At 52.2% G+C, this 16,954-nt stretch overlaps 1 protein-coding gene across 1 annotated transcript in view; it reads right to left on the minus strand.

The window, feature by feature from the left end:
• LOC144728614 (SCO-spondin-like) overlaps nt 1-16,954 on the minus strand; it is a 186,020-nt gene that overhangs the window by 134,056 nt on the left and 35,010 nt on the right. Inside the window, exons 25-41 of the mRNA XM_078608203.1 lie at nt 15,624-15,773; nt 14,627-14,720; nt 13,947-14,168; nt 13,042-13,235; nt 12,122-12,364; nt 11,333-11,530; nt 9,943-10,212; nt 8,978-9,100; nt 8,038-8,132; nt 6,457-6,706; nt 5,614-5,766; nt 4,718-4,858; nt 3,955-4,140; nt 3,204-3,354; nt 2,193-2,352; nt 914-965; nt 404-517 (exon numbers count right to left, since the gene is read on the minus strand). Coding sequence (XP_078464329.1) covers nt 404-517; nt 914-965; nt 2,193-2,352; nt 3,204-3,354; nt 3,955-4,140; nt 4,718-4,858; nt 5,614-5,766; nt 6,457-6,706; nt 8,038-8,132; nt 8,978-9,100; nt 9,943-10,212; nt 11,333-11,530; nt 12,122-12,364; nt 13,042-13,235; nt 13,947-14,168; nt 14,627-14,720; nt 15,624-15,773 — 2,796 coding nt within the window. The remainder of the gene's footprint in view (nt 1-403; nt 518-913; nt 966-2,192; nt 2,353-3,203; nt 3,355-3,954; nt 4,141-4,717; nt 4,859-5,613; nt 5,767-6,456; nt 6,707-8,037; nt 8,133-8,977; nt 9,101-9,942; nt 10,213-11,332; nt 11,531-12,121; nt 12,365-13,041; nt 13,236-13,946; nt 14,169-14,626; nt 14,721-15,623; nt 15,774-16,954) is intronic.

The raw sequence follows: 16,954 nt of genomic DNA on the forward strand, positions 1-16,954 counted from the left end.
CTGTGAAGTCCACTTCCGTGGGCCGTTCTGTGACGCGAAGGGTTGCGCTGCTCTACGAGAGATCCGAAAGGACGTCTCGTGAGGTAACCCTTGTCCGTGCGATTTTTGGTAAACAATGTGTTGTGGATGAGGCGTGAAGATTCTATCTTATGCATCATTTTTTTTCCCAGATTGTATTACTAGATGGCAGACATTACCACGTGACAAAAGATGGTGGCACCCTTGTACAGATACACATGAGAAGAGGGGTGAAAAATGTGTAATTTTGTGTTCTGTAAGGAATAACGATGCATGAAATGTAGCAAAGAATCCCAATTTAGGTATTTTGAGACACGGTGACGCCTCTTTTTCCGGGGTAAAAAAAAACGGCATTATTATAATTATGATAAAGAGGCTGAGGTACCGGGGCTGGGCCCACCGCTGGGACCAAGAGGCTCGAGTGTTGTCCACGATGGGTGCGGCCTCCTGTCGTGGTCCGGAAGGCCAGTGGGCCCCTGCGCCGCTGAACCATCCGAGTCTGATGAGAGACACAAAACAGGGCACTTGACTTGAACCCCCCCCCCGCCCGCCATGTGACATGGCACGTGTCTCAGTGCTTAAACGAAAGTCAGATGATAATGGGGCGGCACTCATCTCCGCCAGTGGGAGGGGGGGGGGGGCAGGGGTGGGGGGTGGTCCTGAAAAATTGGTGGACATTCCACATTGCTATAATGGTGGTCATTCTCTCCACAAGAGTAAACCATTGTTGGCTTTACAAAAAGTGTTCCGCATTTAATGGTCCTGGAGGGATGACGGGCTGAGTCAACCGCTCAACCCACACTTGAACTTGCGTACAATTCTAAAAATATATCTGCCACAGTGGCACCTGGTAGCCAAAATACGTCAGAGGAGCATGACTTGCGTTGTTACAAACCTTTGGGCGTGCAGTGACAGCACTTATCTTCTTGTTTGATTAGAACCATGCCCTGAAAAACAAACGTTGCAAAACTCAGGGCACAAACTTTCACTTCAGCATAATAATTTTGTTTTTTTTTACCACAGCTCAATTTCAGCTGAGTATGTCAGAGTCAGCGACCCGGAACACCACATCCAGTATACGTCTTGAAATGGCTGTAACGACTAAACATGTGTCTATTCCAGCTTACCGGTAACCCATAACATACTCAGTGAGAAATTGAGCTCTGATTATGATTGTAACAGTTAATTGATCGGCAGGAGGTCGAGATGTTATCTCTCTTCCATGGTACGCGGGAGCCCGTGGGTTCGATCCAGACTCTGACGATGCCTGTTGCATAGTTCGAGTCCGCGTGTCCTTTCTGCCTGTGGTGGCGTGGATTTTGCTCCACATTTAGAATCATGCTGCTACTATAAATTCCCACATTATATGATGATATCAGCCACTTCGATGAGTTGTCACATGTGGCTAGCTCGCCTCTGAAAAAGATCGAATAGCTCAGTAGGCTTTACCTGTTAAATACTATCATTGAGTTTCACAAAATAGGTTGCATGTGGTGGGCTAAAGAGCGGGTACTTCCACTCCTTCAAAGATGTACACCCTGCATGGAAGACTAAAACACCCTTTAGAGGGGTTTTCTAGAGCTCCCTCGAGGCCTTTCTGCCAGCAGTGGCATGAGCCATAGTAATTCCAAACGTCAACCGTTGCCTCCACCCATTACACTGGTCAACACACTTTTTCTGGCATAAGGTATTCCAACAGTTTTAAGGTAATTTTGGGGTGCTGATTCCAAATCTGGCATCAGTTTTTGTCTATCACATCAGGTTTTTGAGATCTCAAATATTGCATTTTCAATAAAAACTGCAGAAGAAAAATATTAAATAAATGTGGATATCTACATAAAATGGTATTATAAACACACTATCCTAAAAATACAGCACCATATTTTAACACTAAAGCAGTCACTGACTCGCAACAACTTGCAATCATAAGTGACAGAGTCAATTTCGGGTAAAATCAATGAAAATGGGGTATGCCGATAGCATAAAATGAGATGTGATAGAGAAAATCTGAGATCAGATTTGGAATCAGCACCCTGAAATTAGTCTAAAACAGCTGCAAAAGTCCAGGCCAGAAAAAAAAAATGTTTTTTTTTGTTGACAAGTGTTATTGTAGTGACACAATTTCGAAGGACACGGCGCGCGACTTTGCCGGAGATTCTCCGAGTGGGCCTCACCTCGGGGCAGCCGGTGGCCGCGTAGGGGCAGAACTTGGCACAGTGCACGGTGAGGTCGGGCAGGCACTGGCATAGGTGGCACTGCGCCGCGTGCCAGAGGTCTCCAACCAGGTGACGGACGCCCTCCTCCTGGCACTCCCGGCAGGGCTCCGTCTGGCACCTGTGTGGGCACGGCGAGGCCCCCGGCGTCACGCCGCGGCATCGCCACCCCCGGCCGAAGGCGTGCGTCGTTCCTCGTTGCCGTGGGGCTCACGCACGCGAATCGGTCGCGAGGCCAAAAGTCGGGGGGCCTTCTCTTGCTCAGAGAAGCGATATAGGTCGTTCTCATTTGTTTTGGGTGTCCCTGAGCTGAATATGGGAATTCCACATTCCCATGGCAAGGAGAAGTATAACCACAGGACAAGAACTGGGGGACTCCCACAAAGTAGTACTCATTTTCCAAAGCCCAGATTAATGATGGGCTGGAGTGACCTTCAACCCAGACCTGACCTCGTGACAATTCCAATTTTGAGTCAAGTGCTCTACTATGGCGGCACCATCCAGCCAGACACTAAGACACCCACCAAGCACCCAATCAGAACTTGGACAAGATCCGTAGCAGGAACCTGCTGCAAACCTGGTCGTACAGAAAATAGGTTGCTTAGCTATGTCTCATCTGCATTTTTTGCAGGCACCGTACTCCAACTTCACGTTACAATACTCTTTTTTGTTAAAATAGGCTAATTATCCTATTGAGGCCAAAGCCTTTTTAATCCTGGGACGACACTTGGGAGACTTGAGGTGACACGTGAGATACTTGGGGTGGCACGTGACCCTACGGTTAAGTGTCCAGGACCAGAGAGGTTTATGATGAGGATGGAGGAGGAGGTAGTGGTAATGGCGGCGTGGGTGGGTCGGTCGGTGGGTCGGTGGGTGTGTGTTTGGGTGGGTGGGTGGCAGTAATTGAGGGAGAGGAGGGGCGGTGGGGGAGTGGGTGGGTGGGTGGGTGGAGAGTGCGACGCTGCACGGTACCTGCGCGCTTTGCGGTGGATCCCGCGGCACTGCAGGCCGTCTCCGTGCTTGCTGGGGTTGTTGGGGCTCCTGAATGACCACTGAACGCTCTGCACCCCACACGGTCCCAGGCACTCCCCCCATTCGGACCACGAGGACCAGCCGCAGTTCACTGCAGGGGCGGCGACGAGACGCGGTCACTACGTGGGCAAATTACCATCGGTAATCTGCGGTTAAACAATGTGCACGGTGGATAGTGAAGATATCGTCAACATGCAAAACATCATGCCAACATGCAAACCAGTAAATCGCTTTCTGACCAGTCTACAGGTGTATGTTATTTTTACATACATGTATATTCTCTATGGTTTTCTCGCGATCACTCCCGCATTTGTTTTTATATTCAAATAGGATTTGGCCCAAAATCCCCATGTAGGGGATTCTGCAAAAAGTTCCCAAAGTTTCAATGAGATGCATCTAAAACAACTACATTATTATTATTATTATTATTCTTTATGAACCTGAATGAATGGCAACATTAGTGTACTTATACATTTTATAACAGCATGGTGAAAAAAAAAAAAACAGTTCCACAGTTAAATATGAGCATATTAGAGCATCCGACTAGCTTGGTAGCCCACGTGCCTCCCACACAAGCGAAGCTTTTCCTAGACGAGTAATTTATTGCGAAGCCGTGCGGCGTGACCTCGTTGGGTCTAAAACGCAAAGTGCCATGGGTGTCTCGCGGGGGGGAGGGGGGGGGCCGGCAGACCGGAGCACTCTGGGTTGGGCTGGCAGTGCTGCAGCCGCCCGTCCTGGCACACGCAGAGGTTGCACTCGGACTTGACGAGCTGCCCGGGCCAGTGACGCACGCCGTCTAGCACGCACGGACACTCGGCCGCTCCCACGCAGCGCTGCGAGGTGGCGTCCAGCACCTTGCCCGGGGGACATTGGCAACCTGCGCTCGCACGCGTGTGGGATGGACGACAACAACAACAACGACAGGAACGTTTTAAAAAGTGTGTCGTTCGTGAAAATTGAAAGGAACCGGAAAGAGAGGAAGACGTAATAGAGAATGGCTCAACGAGATTGGTGCCAGAAAGATGTGGCCACGACATGAGCACATTGAACACAAGACAGAGGAGAGTGGAAACAAGTGTCAGTGGACCCCTAGAGGCTATCAGCCCGAAGGTATCCACGGGTAAATAGCCTGTGGACACTAGACACTACACTACACTATACACTACACCACGATACTAAATTGAAAACGAATTTCTTCGAACTGATTTTTGTGTTTGGTTTGTTGTCCTTCCCCGGCACCTCTAATTAGCGCGGTCGGCCACGTTCAACACACGAACATGCATCACAGGCGTGCACCACCACTGCCCGGCAGTGCATCCATGCACTACATAAATCCAAAGTGCATTACAAAGCAAATAAGCTAATAAGAAAAACAGAGACCTGTCCTTGACCCAGACACAAGCGGTGGCGGCGACACTGGGAAGAAGGCGCGGTGCATTATGGGAGAGGCCGACCTGCGTGGCAGGGCAGGGGCTGCTTGCAGGCGGCGTCGCCCACCAGATCCTCGCAGGTGAGGGGGCATCCAACGCAATCGCGCCACGTCATGTCCCCCACGCAGTCCGCCGGCACGTGGCAGTCCTCCGTGGGGCACGGCTCTGCCGAGCGTCGCAGTCAGATGAACGGCATGGGTGGGGGGGGGGAGCAGGCGAACGGGATTCGTGAATCTTCTTGGTTCTTTCGGTAAAGTCACGTAGAATGGAAATAATAAAATAATAAAAATTAAACATAATAATTTTATTATGTTTTATTTTTATTAGTCACGGAGAATGAAAATAATAAAATAATAAAAAGAATGGAAATAATAAAATGATAAAAATAAAACAGATTTAAATTATTGTTTTATTTTTATTATTTTATTATTTCCATTCTACGTGACTTTACCGAAAGAACCAAGAAGATGAATCCCTGCAGTCACGAAAACTTTAAATCGGGATTCGTGAAGTTAAGGTTTGTGTTGTGTTCTCTGTTCCCGTAAATTGTGTTGTGTGCGTGCGACGCGTACAGCGCTGTTGTCACTCCGCTGCTGGATGAGGGCCTCCACTGACGCTGTGCGGACCTGTGGGGGTTTGTTTTGCCCACACTTCACCGCAATGAGCGGTGCGCGTTAGTGAAGCTAGGGAGCATATACGTGGGAGCACGGTACAGTACAACATTGGACATTGGCGCACTGCCCCTCTGCTGCCCACATCTTAGTGGGCCTGCACCAGCCAATAACACCGGTTTGTTCATGTCGGTCACTCCCTTTCGAGCACTATCCAGGGTCGACCCTGCTAAGGTACAAAACTAGCGACAAGCGTGTGTGGGGAGGTGCTTCGGTAAGGTGAACATTGTGCTCGGGGAAAAAACACACGGATCTGGGTCGTTTCCCGGGAGGAGCCGGGAATCTCCCAGCACATGAGGCCGCCGTTCTCCGCCATGCGGCACTCCCGGCGCCGCACGACCACCCCTCCGCACGCCGCCGTGCAGTTAGACCAGACGCTCCACTCGCTCCACTCCCCGTCTCCTGGTTAAGTCAAAAACAACAACAACAATGAGCAACTCGTGAGCGCGACGACAGCAAATCTCTCTCCCGACGCGTTTCCGGGTCGTGCCCGTGCGTTGTCCGGCACGACGTCCGATGGTGTCAGGAGGTGGGCACTTCATCGTGTCCAACGACGCGTGGCACAACCCGAAAACACACATCGCTGGCGCTGTCCAACGCAGGAGGGCAACTCCGCTTGTGTAATCCAACCCACAGCAATGATGCAGCCTCACCTCTCTCTTCCCTTACACAGATCCGCCTTTGACATTCTCTTCCCGTCTGTGTTTTCAACACAAATTGTTCCCCACCATCACAAACTAATGGCCCATCTTCATGGTACACGTGCTATGAAGATGGGCCATTTCCAGAAACGTTGCCTATTATACATGTCTTCCTTTCAAGGCCAGAGCTGCTATTGACAGATGTGCTGAGTTCTTCCTAACATCACAGTAACGTATAAGAATATGGATTTGCGAGATGCCACGGCATCTCAATGTCACTTACAAATACGTGGCAAATGCAAACACACACACATCAGGGTAGAGCATAGGGCGAGTGACAGCGGGGACAAAACAGCGACACGCACACACGCACGGCAGCGGATTCCCGGGCGAAGAATTCCCAAGCCACCGGCGACGAAGAAAGAAGCCGACGTCGTGCACGGCGACTCACTGGGGCAGGCCGTGCTGAAGCACTCCCGGGCCTCGGCGGCGTCGCCCCGGCAGCCCCGGAGGGCGTCGTGGTCTCCGGCCCGGCCGGGGGGACACTCCCGGGAGCGGCGCCGCACCCCGGGCCCGCAGGCGCGGCTGCACTCGCCCCACGCGCCCCACGTGCCCCACGAGGCGCAGCCCGCTTCGTCCGAGGCCACCTCCGCCGCGCTGGCCACGCCACGGCCCGGGCAGTCCCAGACGCCGTTGCACACCTGGGCGGGGGGCGGTGGGCGGGGGTCGGTGAGGGGCAGAGGGCGACCCGAACAGGTGAGCGGGCGAGCGGCGAGAGACGGGCGTGCGCGCGTTTTCCGGTTCAAGCCATCTTATGAGATGCTCAATGTCACGATAGACAAGGATATTACGAGATAGACGATCGTGTTTATAATCTGGACGGGCCAAGCAGGGGTTAGAGTTATTCATTCACAATAAAAAAAAAAAGGCTGTGAGTTGGAATCCCACTCAAAGATGAACGTAGCCTTTGATTCATCTGAGGTTAATAACACTAGTTTGACTTTGTGGGAATTCAACAGTGCCTTGGCGATGAACTCTTGACATAGAAACATGGAATGTCCTTCATTGGCTCTGGGCTTCGTAAGACAGAAGTGCCACCCGGCTCTTGTTTAATTTAGGACACGTTTTGACTTTGCCTTGACTATTCACTCTTTCAAGTTTAAGTGAGATCCAGCGAGACATTGCAGATTATGAACAAAAACACAAACAACAACATATTTAGAAATACTGTGGCCAAGTCATGTACAATTTATTTTATTGCATTTATAAGAATTCTGGCCATTATTGTTGGGACTTTGTATGGAGTTGTGGGATCGAGCCATATTTACACAAAAACGGCCACGATTCCTCCACAAAAGTGGCAGCACAACGTCCAAAACAGCCACAACAATCGGGTCAAACGCCTCAGTGGGCTTTCACTTAAGATTCTCAATAAGCGTCGCTGATCGCAATACTAGGCAGCTGGAATACGCGGAGAAAGATAAGAAGAGGATACTCTTAGGTTTTTTCGGTAAAGTCACGTAGGTAAAAGATAAATTATAAAAATTATAAAAAAAATAATAGAAATAAATAATAAATCACGGCGTTTCGGAGGCAACACAAGCTTCCGTCTTCAGGTGGAACTGTCACAGCACGATTGCTGTATCAAGTAAAGAGGAATCCCAAGAGACCCGACCTTGTATAGATACTGGTTGAGGGGGGTAGGAGCCAGGGTAGGCCCCTGGAGAGGAGTTTTTATGATAAGGTTGGTGCGGCTGCTGCTGCTGTTGGGACTGAGCCTTTTTATGTAGACTGGTTGAGGGGGGAGGAGCCAGGGTGGGCACCTGAAGACGGAAGCTTGCGTTGCCTCCAAAACGTCGTGATTTATAATTTTACTTCTATTATTTCTTCTATAATTTTTTCATCATTTATCTTTTATCAATAATTTCGTATAATTTTTTACCTACGTGACTTTACCGAAAAAACCTAAGAGCATGAATCCTTGCAGTCACGAGAGCTTCAAATCTAGAATAAGAAGAAGAGGAGGACTGACCCGCGAGAAGGGCAGGCACTGTCCGGTGAGGCACGTGAACTCCGGGCACGGCACGGCGGCAGTGTCGTCGTCGGGAGGCACGACCACCCTTGGACCTGAAGCGACGGAGCGAGGCAACGCGGCGAGGTTCAGTTCAACCGGCCCGGCGAGTCATCGCTGTGCGCAGCGTGCCGTGCGTTCTCGAGCGAGCCGCCCCTGACCCCCCCCCCCCTTCCCTGCCTGTAGGGCTTCTTCATTCTAGCCCAGGGGTCAGCAACGGCTCTTTAAGGACTGCGGTGCGGCTCTTGAAATAAAAATAAAAAATGGCTCTTATTGTTATTTTGGGTTGCCGACCCCTGACCATGGAAGTCCAGTTTACCATGGAAGTCCAGTTCACCATGGGAGTCCAGTTTACCATGGAAGTCCAGTTCACCATGGGAGTCCAGTTTACCATGGAAGTCCAGTTTACCATGGAAGTCCAGTTTACCACGGAAGTCCAGTTTACCATGGAATTCCAGTTTACCATGGAAGTCCAGTTTACCACGGAAGTCGAGTTTACCATGGAATTCCAGTTTACCATGGAAGTCCAGTTTACCACGGAAGTCCAGTTCACCATGGAATTCCAGTTTACCATGGAAGTCCAGTTTACCACGGAAGTCTAGTTCACCATGGGAGTCCAGTTTACCATGGAAGTCCAGTTTACCACGGAAGTCCAGTTCACCATGGAATTCCAGTTCACCACGGAAGTCCAGTTTACCATGGGAGTCCAGTTCACTATGGGCAGGGGTCGGCAACCTGTGGCTCTGGAGCGGCATGTGGCTCACTAAGCACTGTTCCGTGACGTCATTTATTGAGGGCCACCGTCTCGTATTCGCCACTCGCATTGACTTTCTTTTTACCAAATTCGACATCGATCAGTCAGCCGTTCATTGCCGAATCGGTAGTCATGAATAAACCTCACCGCAGGAGAGCTCATCCTCGGCGTCAGGGCAGTCGGGGATGCCGTCGCACACCTTGCTGGCATTCACGCACGTCCGGTTGTTGCACTCGAAATTGCCGGGGCAAGGAGGGATCTGGGCAGAGCCTGGTGAGGTACACACAGAGGAGAGACGGCGTGAGGTATGGGGGCCATCCATTTAGCACGTAACGCAAAAATCTGTCAAAACTTAACCCCTCCGCCCACTCCGTGTACGCACGCGTACTTTTTACACCGCCTCCCCCCAACCACCCCGAATCCTATAGAACGGCCGATATTTAATCCACGCAGAAACGATCAAGGGTTAATAATATTAACGTGTTTAAGCAAACGGATAGTCCACACCGCCGGACTATCTACCTCTTTTGAAGGCCAATGTAGACAAATTATTATCGAGGCTTCACCGCCCCCCCCCCCGTTTGCTATGCGTACGTACATTGTCAGTAGACCCCCCCCATACGTAAGCGTACGCAATTGGGTTAACCCCCCCCCCCCCGCTCCCCCCCTCCATGCGTCCGTACTAATTGTATGGCCCCTAAATGGATGGCTCCTGTGTTCTTCATTCCGTAACTAACAGCGCCACCTATCACGGAGTGTCTCGTCTGCACACGTTGCACGCGGTGGTGTGGTGGTGTTCAGGCTGTGTGGCCTCGATGTGTACAGGCTGTGTGTGTGTGTATGTTGTACGTACATATATATGTTGAACTTCAACTCTAGATTTATGGTGAACTTCTTTCGCACCGTACGTAGCCAACCGTACTAATCGGAGGTGCGGTGGGGAAGGACAACTAAACGTAAAATGCAGTTCTAAAAATTCCGTTTGGGGCTCCAGCCGTGAAACAACACTCCTACTAACTTAAAAACGCTCCCACCTAAAAGCTAGGTAACCACAAAGAACGCTTCATGGGACGACTTCATCGCGCGAGCACGCACGCAGAGGGAGGGCTCACCGCATCGGTCGAGGCTCTCGTCGGAGAAGTCCAGGCAGTGCGGGATGCCGTCGCACAGCTCGTCGTGGCGAAGGCACTGCCCGCCGCCGCCGCCGCCACCGCCGCCACCACCGGGACAGGGCACCTCGCCGGGGCCGCACGTCCCGTCGCAGCCGCGCTCGTCGCTTCCGTCCCGGCAGTCGGCCTCGCCGTCGCAGCGCCAAGCCAGAGGGCGGCACTCGCCGCTCGCGCACGCAAACTCCGTGTCCTTGCACGGGCTGCGCGCCGGGGCTGAGCGCCGAGAAGGAACGAGAGCCCGAGTGAGAAACAAGTATAACCCGTAAAAACAAAGTTTTTCACTATAAATCCTTTATATCCGTGGCGGCTAGAGTCCTCTCGTCCTCTGGCTTGAGATGGCTGCCACCTATGGGTCAGATGATTGCATGGCACCATTAAGCAATTGGTAATTAAATATAATATTTTTGTCCTAAAAAGTGTAAAAATTTTTAAAACATTTTTCACGAACATTAATTGTCACGCACAACGAGTCTGTGTGGAAAATGTCAGCTCGATTGGATCACGGGAAGTGGGTTAAAAAACGACCGAAAGATTTGCACAGTCGTAAGCAAGCAAGTGAACTTAATATAAAGGATTAAAAAAAACTCTGAATAGGTAAATAACAAAGAGACAATACACATGCCTCCTTTCCGTGTGCGTCCCGCTACGAAACAAAAAATATGATGGGTATGTTTTCTCGCGCATCCCCGTCGGTGACACGGCCGACTGGGAGTGAATTGTTTTTCAGCAGCATTGGTTGGCCATGTGACAGATGAGATGAATTAAAGGAATAATTTTATTTTGTAAATTGGAGGGACGGATATGGGAAGGAGGGCTTATCGTCTGCTCATTTATGTTACTGGACATCTGTGAAAAAGAGCTTCATAGCTCATCGGATTCCTCCATTATAAATATTCTGATAATTTTTTGTTAGGAACAATCAAATGATCATGACGATAACACAAATAACAATAACAATAGCCGAAACGTCGTGAGAATTATTTTATTTTATTATGTTTTATTTTTATTATTTTATTACTTCCCTTCTACGTGACTTTACCGAAAGAACCAAGAAGAACAATAGCCATGTAAATTTCGATTTAAAGCTTTCATGACTGCAGGGATTCATCTTCTTGGTTCTTTCGGTAGAGTCACGTAGAATGGAAATAATAAAATAATAAAAATAAAACATCAAATAAAATGTTTTATTTTTATTATTGTATTACTTCCCTTCTACGTGACTTTACCGAAAGAACCAAGAAGATGAATAGCCATGTACTTCGCGCGATCCAGGAGAACGTCGCTGAATCTCAAGCGAGGGTGCCGCCAGGGGACACATTTGGCCCACAGCTACCTGCGCCGGGGGTCGGGGTCACCCCGGGAGGGGTCGGGGTCAGCGTGGTGACCCCCGGGCGACCCTCTCGCTCGGCGCACAGCTCGGGCCTCTCGTCCTCGCCGCGCTGGCAGTCCGGGACGCCGTCGCACACCTGGCGCCCGCTCACGCAGGAGCCGTTGCCGCAGGGCAGCTGGCCCGGCCCGCACGTCACCGGCACTGCCAAGCGGAGGGGCGGGCAAGGGCGGGTGCGGTGGAGGGTTGGGGACAGTTACGTACGCACGTTGAACTTCTGTCGTACCGTACGTAGCCAACTGTGCGAATCGGAGGTGTGGGGGAAGGACAGCAATTCGGACATATATACGCGAGGCAGGGTTCCTGATGAAATGCTCTAAAGAAGCGTGCATGCAGGGTAGAGGGATGGTGTGCTCTGAACCCGGCGATCCGAGTTCAATTCCTGGCCGCGGGAAAATATGAACTGGTCTTGCCACCCGAAGTGAGGTATGGTTTAACAACCCCATGATTGACACAGCGTGGGGTGCACTTTATCAAGAGGGGGGCTGATCAAGGGCTGCAACTTACACACGGATGTCGATCCATAGCAACTACAAGTAAAAATCCTAGTTGGGAGTCCACTCACCCCCATCATTCCCCGTGGGCCGATAAAACGTGCGCCACTTTGTCAGAACTCGACAGTGGCTTTCCACGGGACAGGCCGACGGCAGCAGGCGAGTAGCACTCAACAACGCGGCAACAATCCGTCATAGAAAAACTCATCCCCCCCCCCCCCACGCCCCACGTCGTCACCACCTCCTCCGGGGTGTCCACAGAAGGCCTCATCCACGGCGGGCCGGCAGTCCGCCCGGCCGTTGCAGACGCGCAGGGGGCTCAGGCAGAGGCCGTCGGGACACTGGAGCCACCCGGCGGGGCACGAGCAGCCCTCCTCGTCGCTGAAATCGCCGCAGTCGTCGTGCCCGTCGCAGCGGTGCAGGTACGGGAGGCACCGGCCCACGCGGCACCGGAACTCGGTCCACGCGCAGCTGCCGCCGCACGCTGGGAAAGGGCACGCCGAGAGAGTGTGAGGCGGCCGGACCGTGAACTGATGTCCACCGACGTGCCAGGCGGGCGATGGTTCAGCAAGTAGGGTTCGCGGCCCATGGCTATCGGTTTCCCCCTTCTGGTGGGTTTTGTCCGAGTACTCTCATTTCTTCCTATGTCACCGCCCATTGTTTTTCTTTTTTTTTAATGGGCCAAACATCATCCCACGCTGAATGCAGGACCCAACGTCAACAGACTTGAGCCTCAAATGAGGTTCAAATTGATAAAAACAGGGCACATTATTGCATTATTACAAGAGAGGCCGTCCTCTGAAGGAACTGGTGCCTGCCAAAGAAACATGGAATTCCCGCTTCAAACTCAGGTCTCGCAACAAATATCCCCATTAGAGGAATTCATCACACATTTCAATCAGGGACCCATGGTGCGTAGTTCAGTCTCCAAATATTATAACGCTCGATCTCTCCTGCCTCTCGATCTCAACGTTGCCCGAATCGTCGCCGGTCATCTAGGGTCAGCGACGAGCGAGGCGCGACCTCGATCGTGACAACACGCAGGGCGTTCGCACAGCGCACGCGGCCCCGACGCGGCAGCCGCCGCCGCCGCCGCATCGCGGACTCCGGCAATGAACGACGCAGGAGGCCCCCGCCAGGGCGCCCGTTTCCGCGCCTCACCCGACTCGTCGGAGGCGTCGCCGAAGCCGCAGTCGGGCGCGCCGTCGCACACGCGGGAGAGCGGCACGCAGCGCCCGTTGGCGCAGGCGAAGTCGCCGGCGCCGCAGGGCGTTGGCGGCGCCGGGCAGCCGCGCTCGTCCTCGCCGTCGGCGCAGTCCGGCTGCCCGTCGCACCGCTCGCTCGCCCACACGCACCTGGGGGGGGGAGGGGGGGCGGATGCACAACGGGCACGGCACGTGCTGGTGACGGCGCTGCGAGTCGGCTGCGGCCCACGTTGAATGCGGCACGTGTCCAGCACACAACTTTGCAGTGGCCTTACGATACCAGCCTCGCCAATACACGTGCGTGCATACGAATGTTAGTTGCGCAAACACACGGCAAGTTTTTGCGTAACTAATAAGTCCACATTTAAACTCAGGGAAAACCGCCCAACAGCACATCCCACGCATTCAGCGACTTCTGCAATGCTGAGAGGGTTACTTTTGAGAAGTACAGCAATTATGAATCTCGCGTGAGATTTTAGAAGTCACGTAACACAATCCTGCTTCTGGCGGTTTGTAAGAGATGCAATCTTGGACGAGTGTCGCGATCACTCTCTGGTCAGATGAACGCGCACTCGGATGGCCTTTAACCTCGTTAATGGCAGCAGTGAACACGCCCCGTCCACGTCCACAGGAGAGACGCGGCATATTTGCGTCGCAGAATCATGAAGGGTGGCAAATGGCTCGGATGATGGGGCTTTATTCAGCAGTGGATACACCGTGACTCATGCCGATGACGATGACGACGACGGCGGTGGTGGAGATGACACATGCCCGTGCCATCAGCCCCATTCCGTGATAGAAATCTCACTGCGGGGCGGTTAATCACGCCAGGATGACGACGAACGGCCGCGCATCGCTCACCGCCCGTCGGAGCAGGGGAACTGCTGGGGGCCGCAAGACGCCGCGCACAGCTCGTCCGAGCCGTCGCCGCAGTCGTCCTGGTTGTCGCACGCCCACACCGCCGGGATGCAGCGCCCCGTCGAGGCGCAGCGGAACTCCGTCGCCCCGCACGCCCCCTCGGTCTCGCCGGCGCCGGCACCGCACGGCGACCCCGAGCACCGCCAGTCCCCTTGGTGGCACGTGCTGGCGCGAGCACGAACGTGCGGAGAGGGCGGAAGGGTGCGAGCGTTAGGTTTAACACGTCGTAGGTTTCGTGAGCAATATATCTTAACGAAGTGGCTAATCACGTGGGAAATTTACAGCAGCCAAATACTCTTAGACGCATGTTTCTAAATCTGGAGGGAAAAACCGGAGGACCCGGAGAAAATTTCACGCGAGCACGGGGGGAGAGAGAGAGAGAGAGAACATGCAAACTGCAATTATACAAAAGGCGTCAGGGTCGGGTTCGAACCCACGTCCACCTGTATACTAGGCGAGGTAGTTAATACCTCGCCACCGTGTCGACCCACGACCCATGGCTCACCGCAGTGCTCGCAAAACCCAGGTGGAGTTTGTTTATTTTATCATCGTGATTGTGGCGCAGCTACGGTACGGGAACACGGTGCGACCGTGACGCGGCAAGCCCGCTGCAAACGCTTCACCAATTCCTGCAGTTTCTGACGATGGAGGCCTCCGGAGGATACTCGACGGCGTCGAGGAGGCACGAGCACTCGGCCACGTCAACGCACGCGCCGTCTGCACGCGGTCGGACGGAGGAGGAGGATGACGCGTCATCGTGGTGACGGCAGCGCCCGCTTCGATCGTTCGCCGGCAGCGTTTCAGACATTCAGACATTCACCTGGGTACTCCTAAAGCTGCCCACTGGCTCAATCACTTTTATCATGTATCATGATATACGTATATTTTTTAAATGTCGATTTAAAAAAAAAACATGCACATTGTGATACGTGAAAAGACAGTTGTATGTGTCATATAGACAATCAGTGGAATGAGCTCCCACCATGACATAACGGAGGATTGTCCAACTGAGATCAATATTTAAATTAAGCTTGACCCGTGATGACTTTTGCTTTTTGATATGTGATACATTTGTGGATGTTTGCCACCAGATAATAATCCCACTGTAGACATAACCAATGAACTAAAACGAAATCAAATCAACGTCGACCTGCACTTAGAAGTGATGCAAATCATCTGCCCATCATACGACAGAATAAGTGTCCAAGTCTATTATAAGCTGCGCCGTGACCGCTTGACGAGCCGTTTCAGTTGGAGTGTGCTGTTGGCCTGCCAGAGCAAGACTCATTACACACAAGGCGCTTGCCACACATGGACCACACTACCTTGCTGATTTCGTCAAGGAACATAAACCATCATCACGCAAACTCGCAGCAGTGGCTTTTGGCAAAACCGCATCGCGAGCTTTCAGATGCGCTTCCACGGCCGTCTGGAACGCTCTTCCTTCCAATATTAGGAAGCCACCGAAACTACGCAACTTATAAATAATCCAGATTGAAAACTCATTTCTTCAGAACTGCCTTTTGTGTCGCGTTAAAATTGTTGCCCTTCCCCCGAGCACCTCGGATGAGCACGGTTGGCTACGTACGGTGCGAAAGAAGTTCAACGACAATCCCCCACCGTGGTAAACCGTGCCCTGGGGGCAGAAGCAGCCCTCCACGCACGAGACGGCGTGGCAGTGCGGCTCCGGCTCCTTGCCGATGTCCCGGCAGGTCGTCTGGCACGGGGGACCGCACGCCTCGTACACCAGCCCACCGTCACACTGCATCGCTGCGGGAGTCAAGGGTTTACAGCGGGCTAGAGTTACCGCTGCCAGCGCTCCACATTCACGTTTGCTGAGATGTGATTCATCTCAGGAGAGGGCGTGCCTGTGGCCCAGCGTTCAGGAAGCAGGGTTGGTGGAACACACACGAAGCTTTAATTTACTTTAATTGGTCGATGCTTCCGTTTAGCCAGCCTCCCATACGTTTTATAAGGGAGATCCGTAGTGTATGAACAAAGCGGCAAATAAAACAAAGGACAAACACATCGATATTGCAGAGAACGGGTAAAGACATCATCGAGTGCCCGTAGCTCACCTATGAGATGACTCGTAGATGGTAGTACAGCAAGTAGAACGCTGACCTTATTCGAGAATATTTGTGAGCATTATACCCATGTATGCACGACTGTCTGCCTGGAACTGATCACTCGCCAAGTGTAAAGGTCGCCAAACGAGCAGGTGGAATGGTTCGGCCGCTCTAAGCGGGGCCCTCCGGATTCACTGAGACTTTCATGGATAATTCCGGACATCTGACGATCCGCAAGTGTCTGGGATTACAGTCATGCGCCACAGCGTCTGACATCATTCCGAGTTAACATCGCACACCCAATCATGCGTGCGCCTCCATGAAGTTCAGTGTGGTAGAGCGTGCACCGATTACCCACAAAGGAAACCGTGTGAGCCTAATCAAACTGCCGCTGCGTAGCACATATAGTGCTAAATTAGAGCAATTTGCATAATACTGGGCACGTGGTGGCAGTTGCCACAGCAAATGGGTCGCAAAGTTCAACTCCCGGTTGAGGATTCATGTAGCTGAACGTTCCCCCCGGGGTGATAAAATGAGTACCACTTTATGGGACGGCAATTGTGATTGTCCTGCAGTGGCGAGATGTTATCTCCCTCGCTTGGTACGCAGCAGGTCGTGGGTTCGACCCCGACCTGATGCCTGCTGTATATTTGGAGTTGGCATGTCTCTCTGCCCGTGGTCGTGTGGATTTTTATCCGGATCCTTCGGGGTTTTCCCTCCACGTTTAGAATCAACGTGCGTGTAGAGTTTTTGGCTGCTATAAATGCCCACGTGATAAGCCACTTCGTTGAGCTGTCATTTGTGGCCAGGTCGCTTCTTAAGAAAGTGCTACACAGCTCAGTGAGCTTTACTGGTAAATAAAATAGTAAAAAAATATGAATA

Source organism: Lampetra planeri, chromosome 1 (assembly GCF_965212315.1).
Source record: "Lampetra planeri chromosome 1, kcLamPlan1.2.h2, whole genome shotgun sequence".
NCBI classification, from domain to species: domain Eukaryota; kingdom Metazoa; phylum Chordata; class Hyperoartia; order Petromyzontiformes; family Petromyzontidae; genus Lampetra; species Lampetra planeri.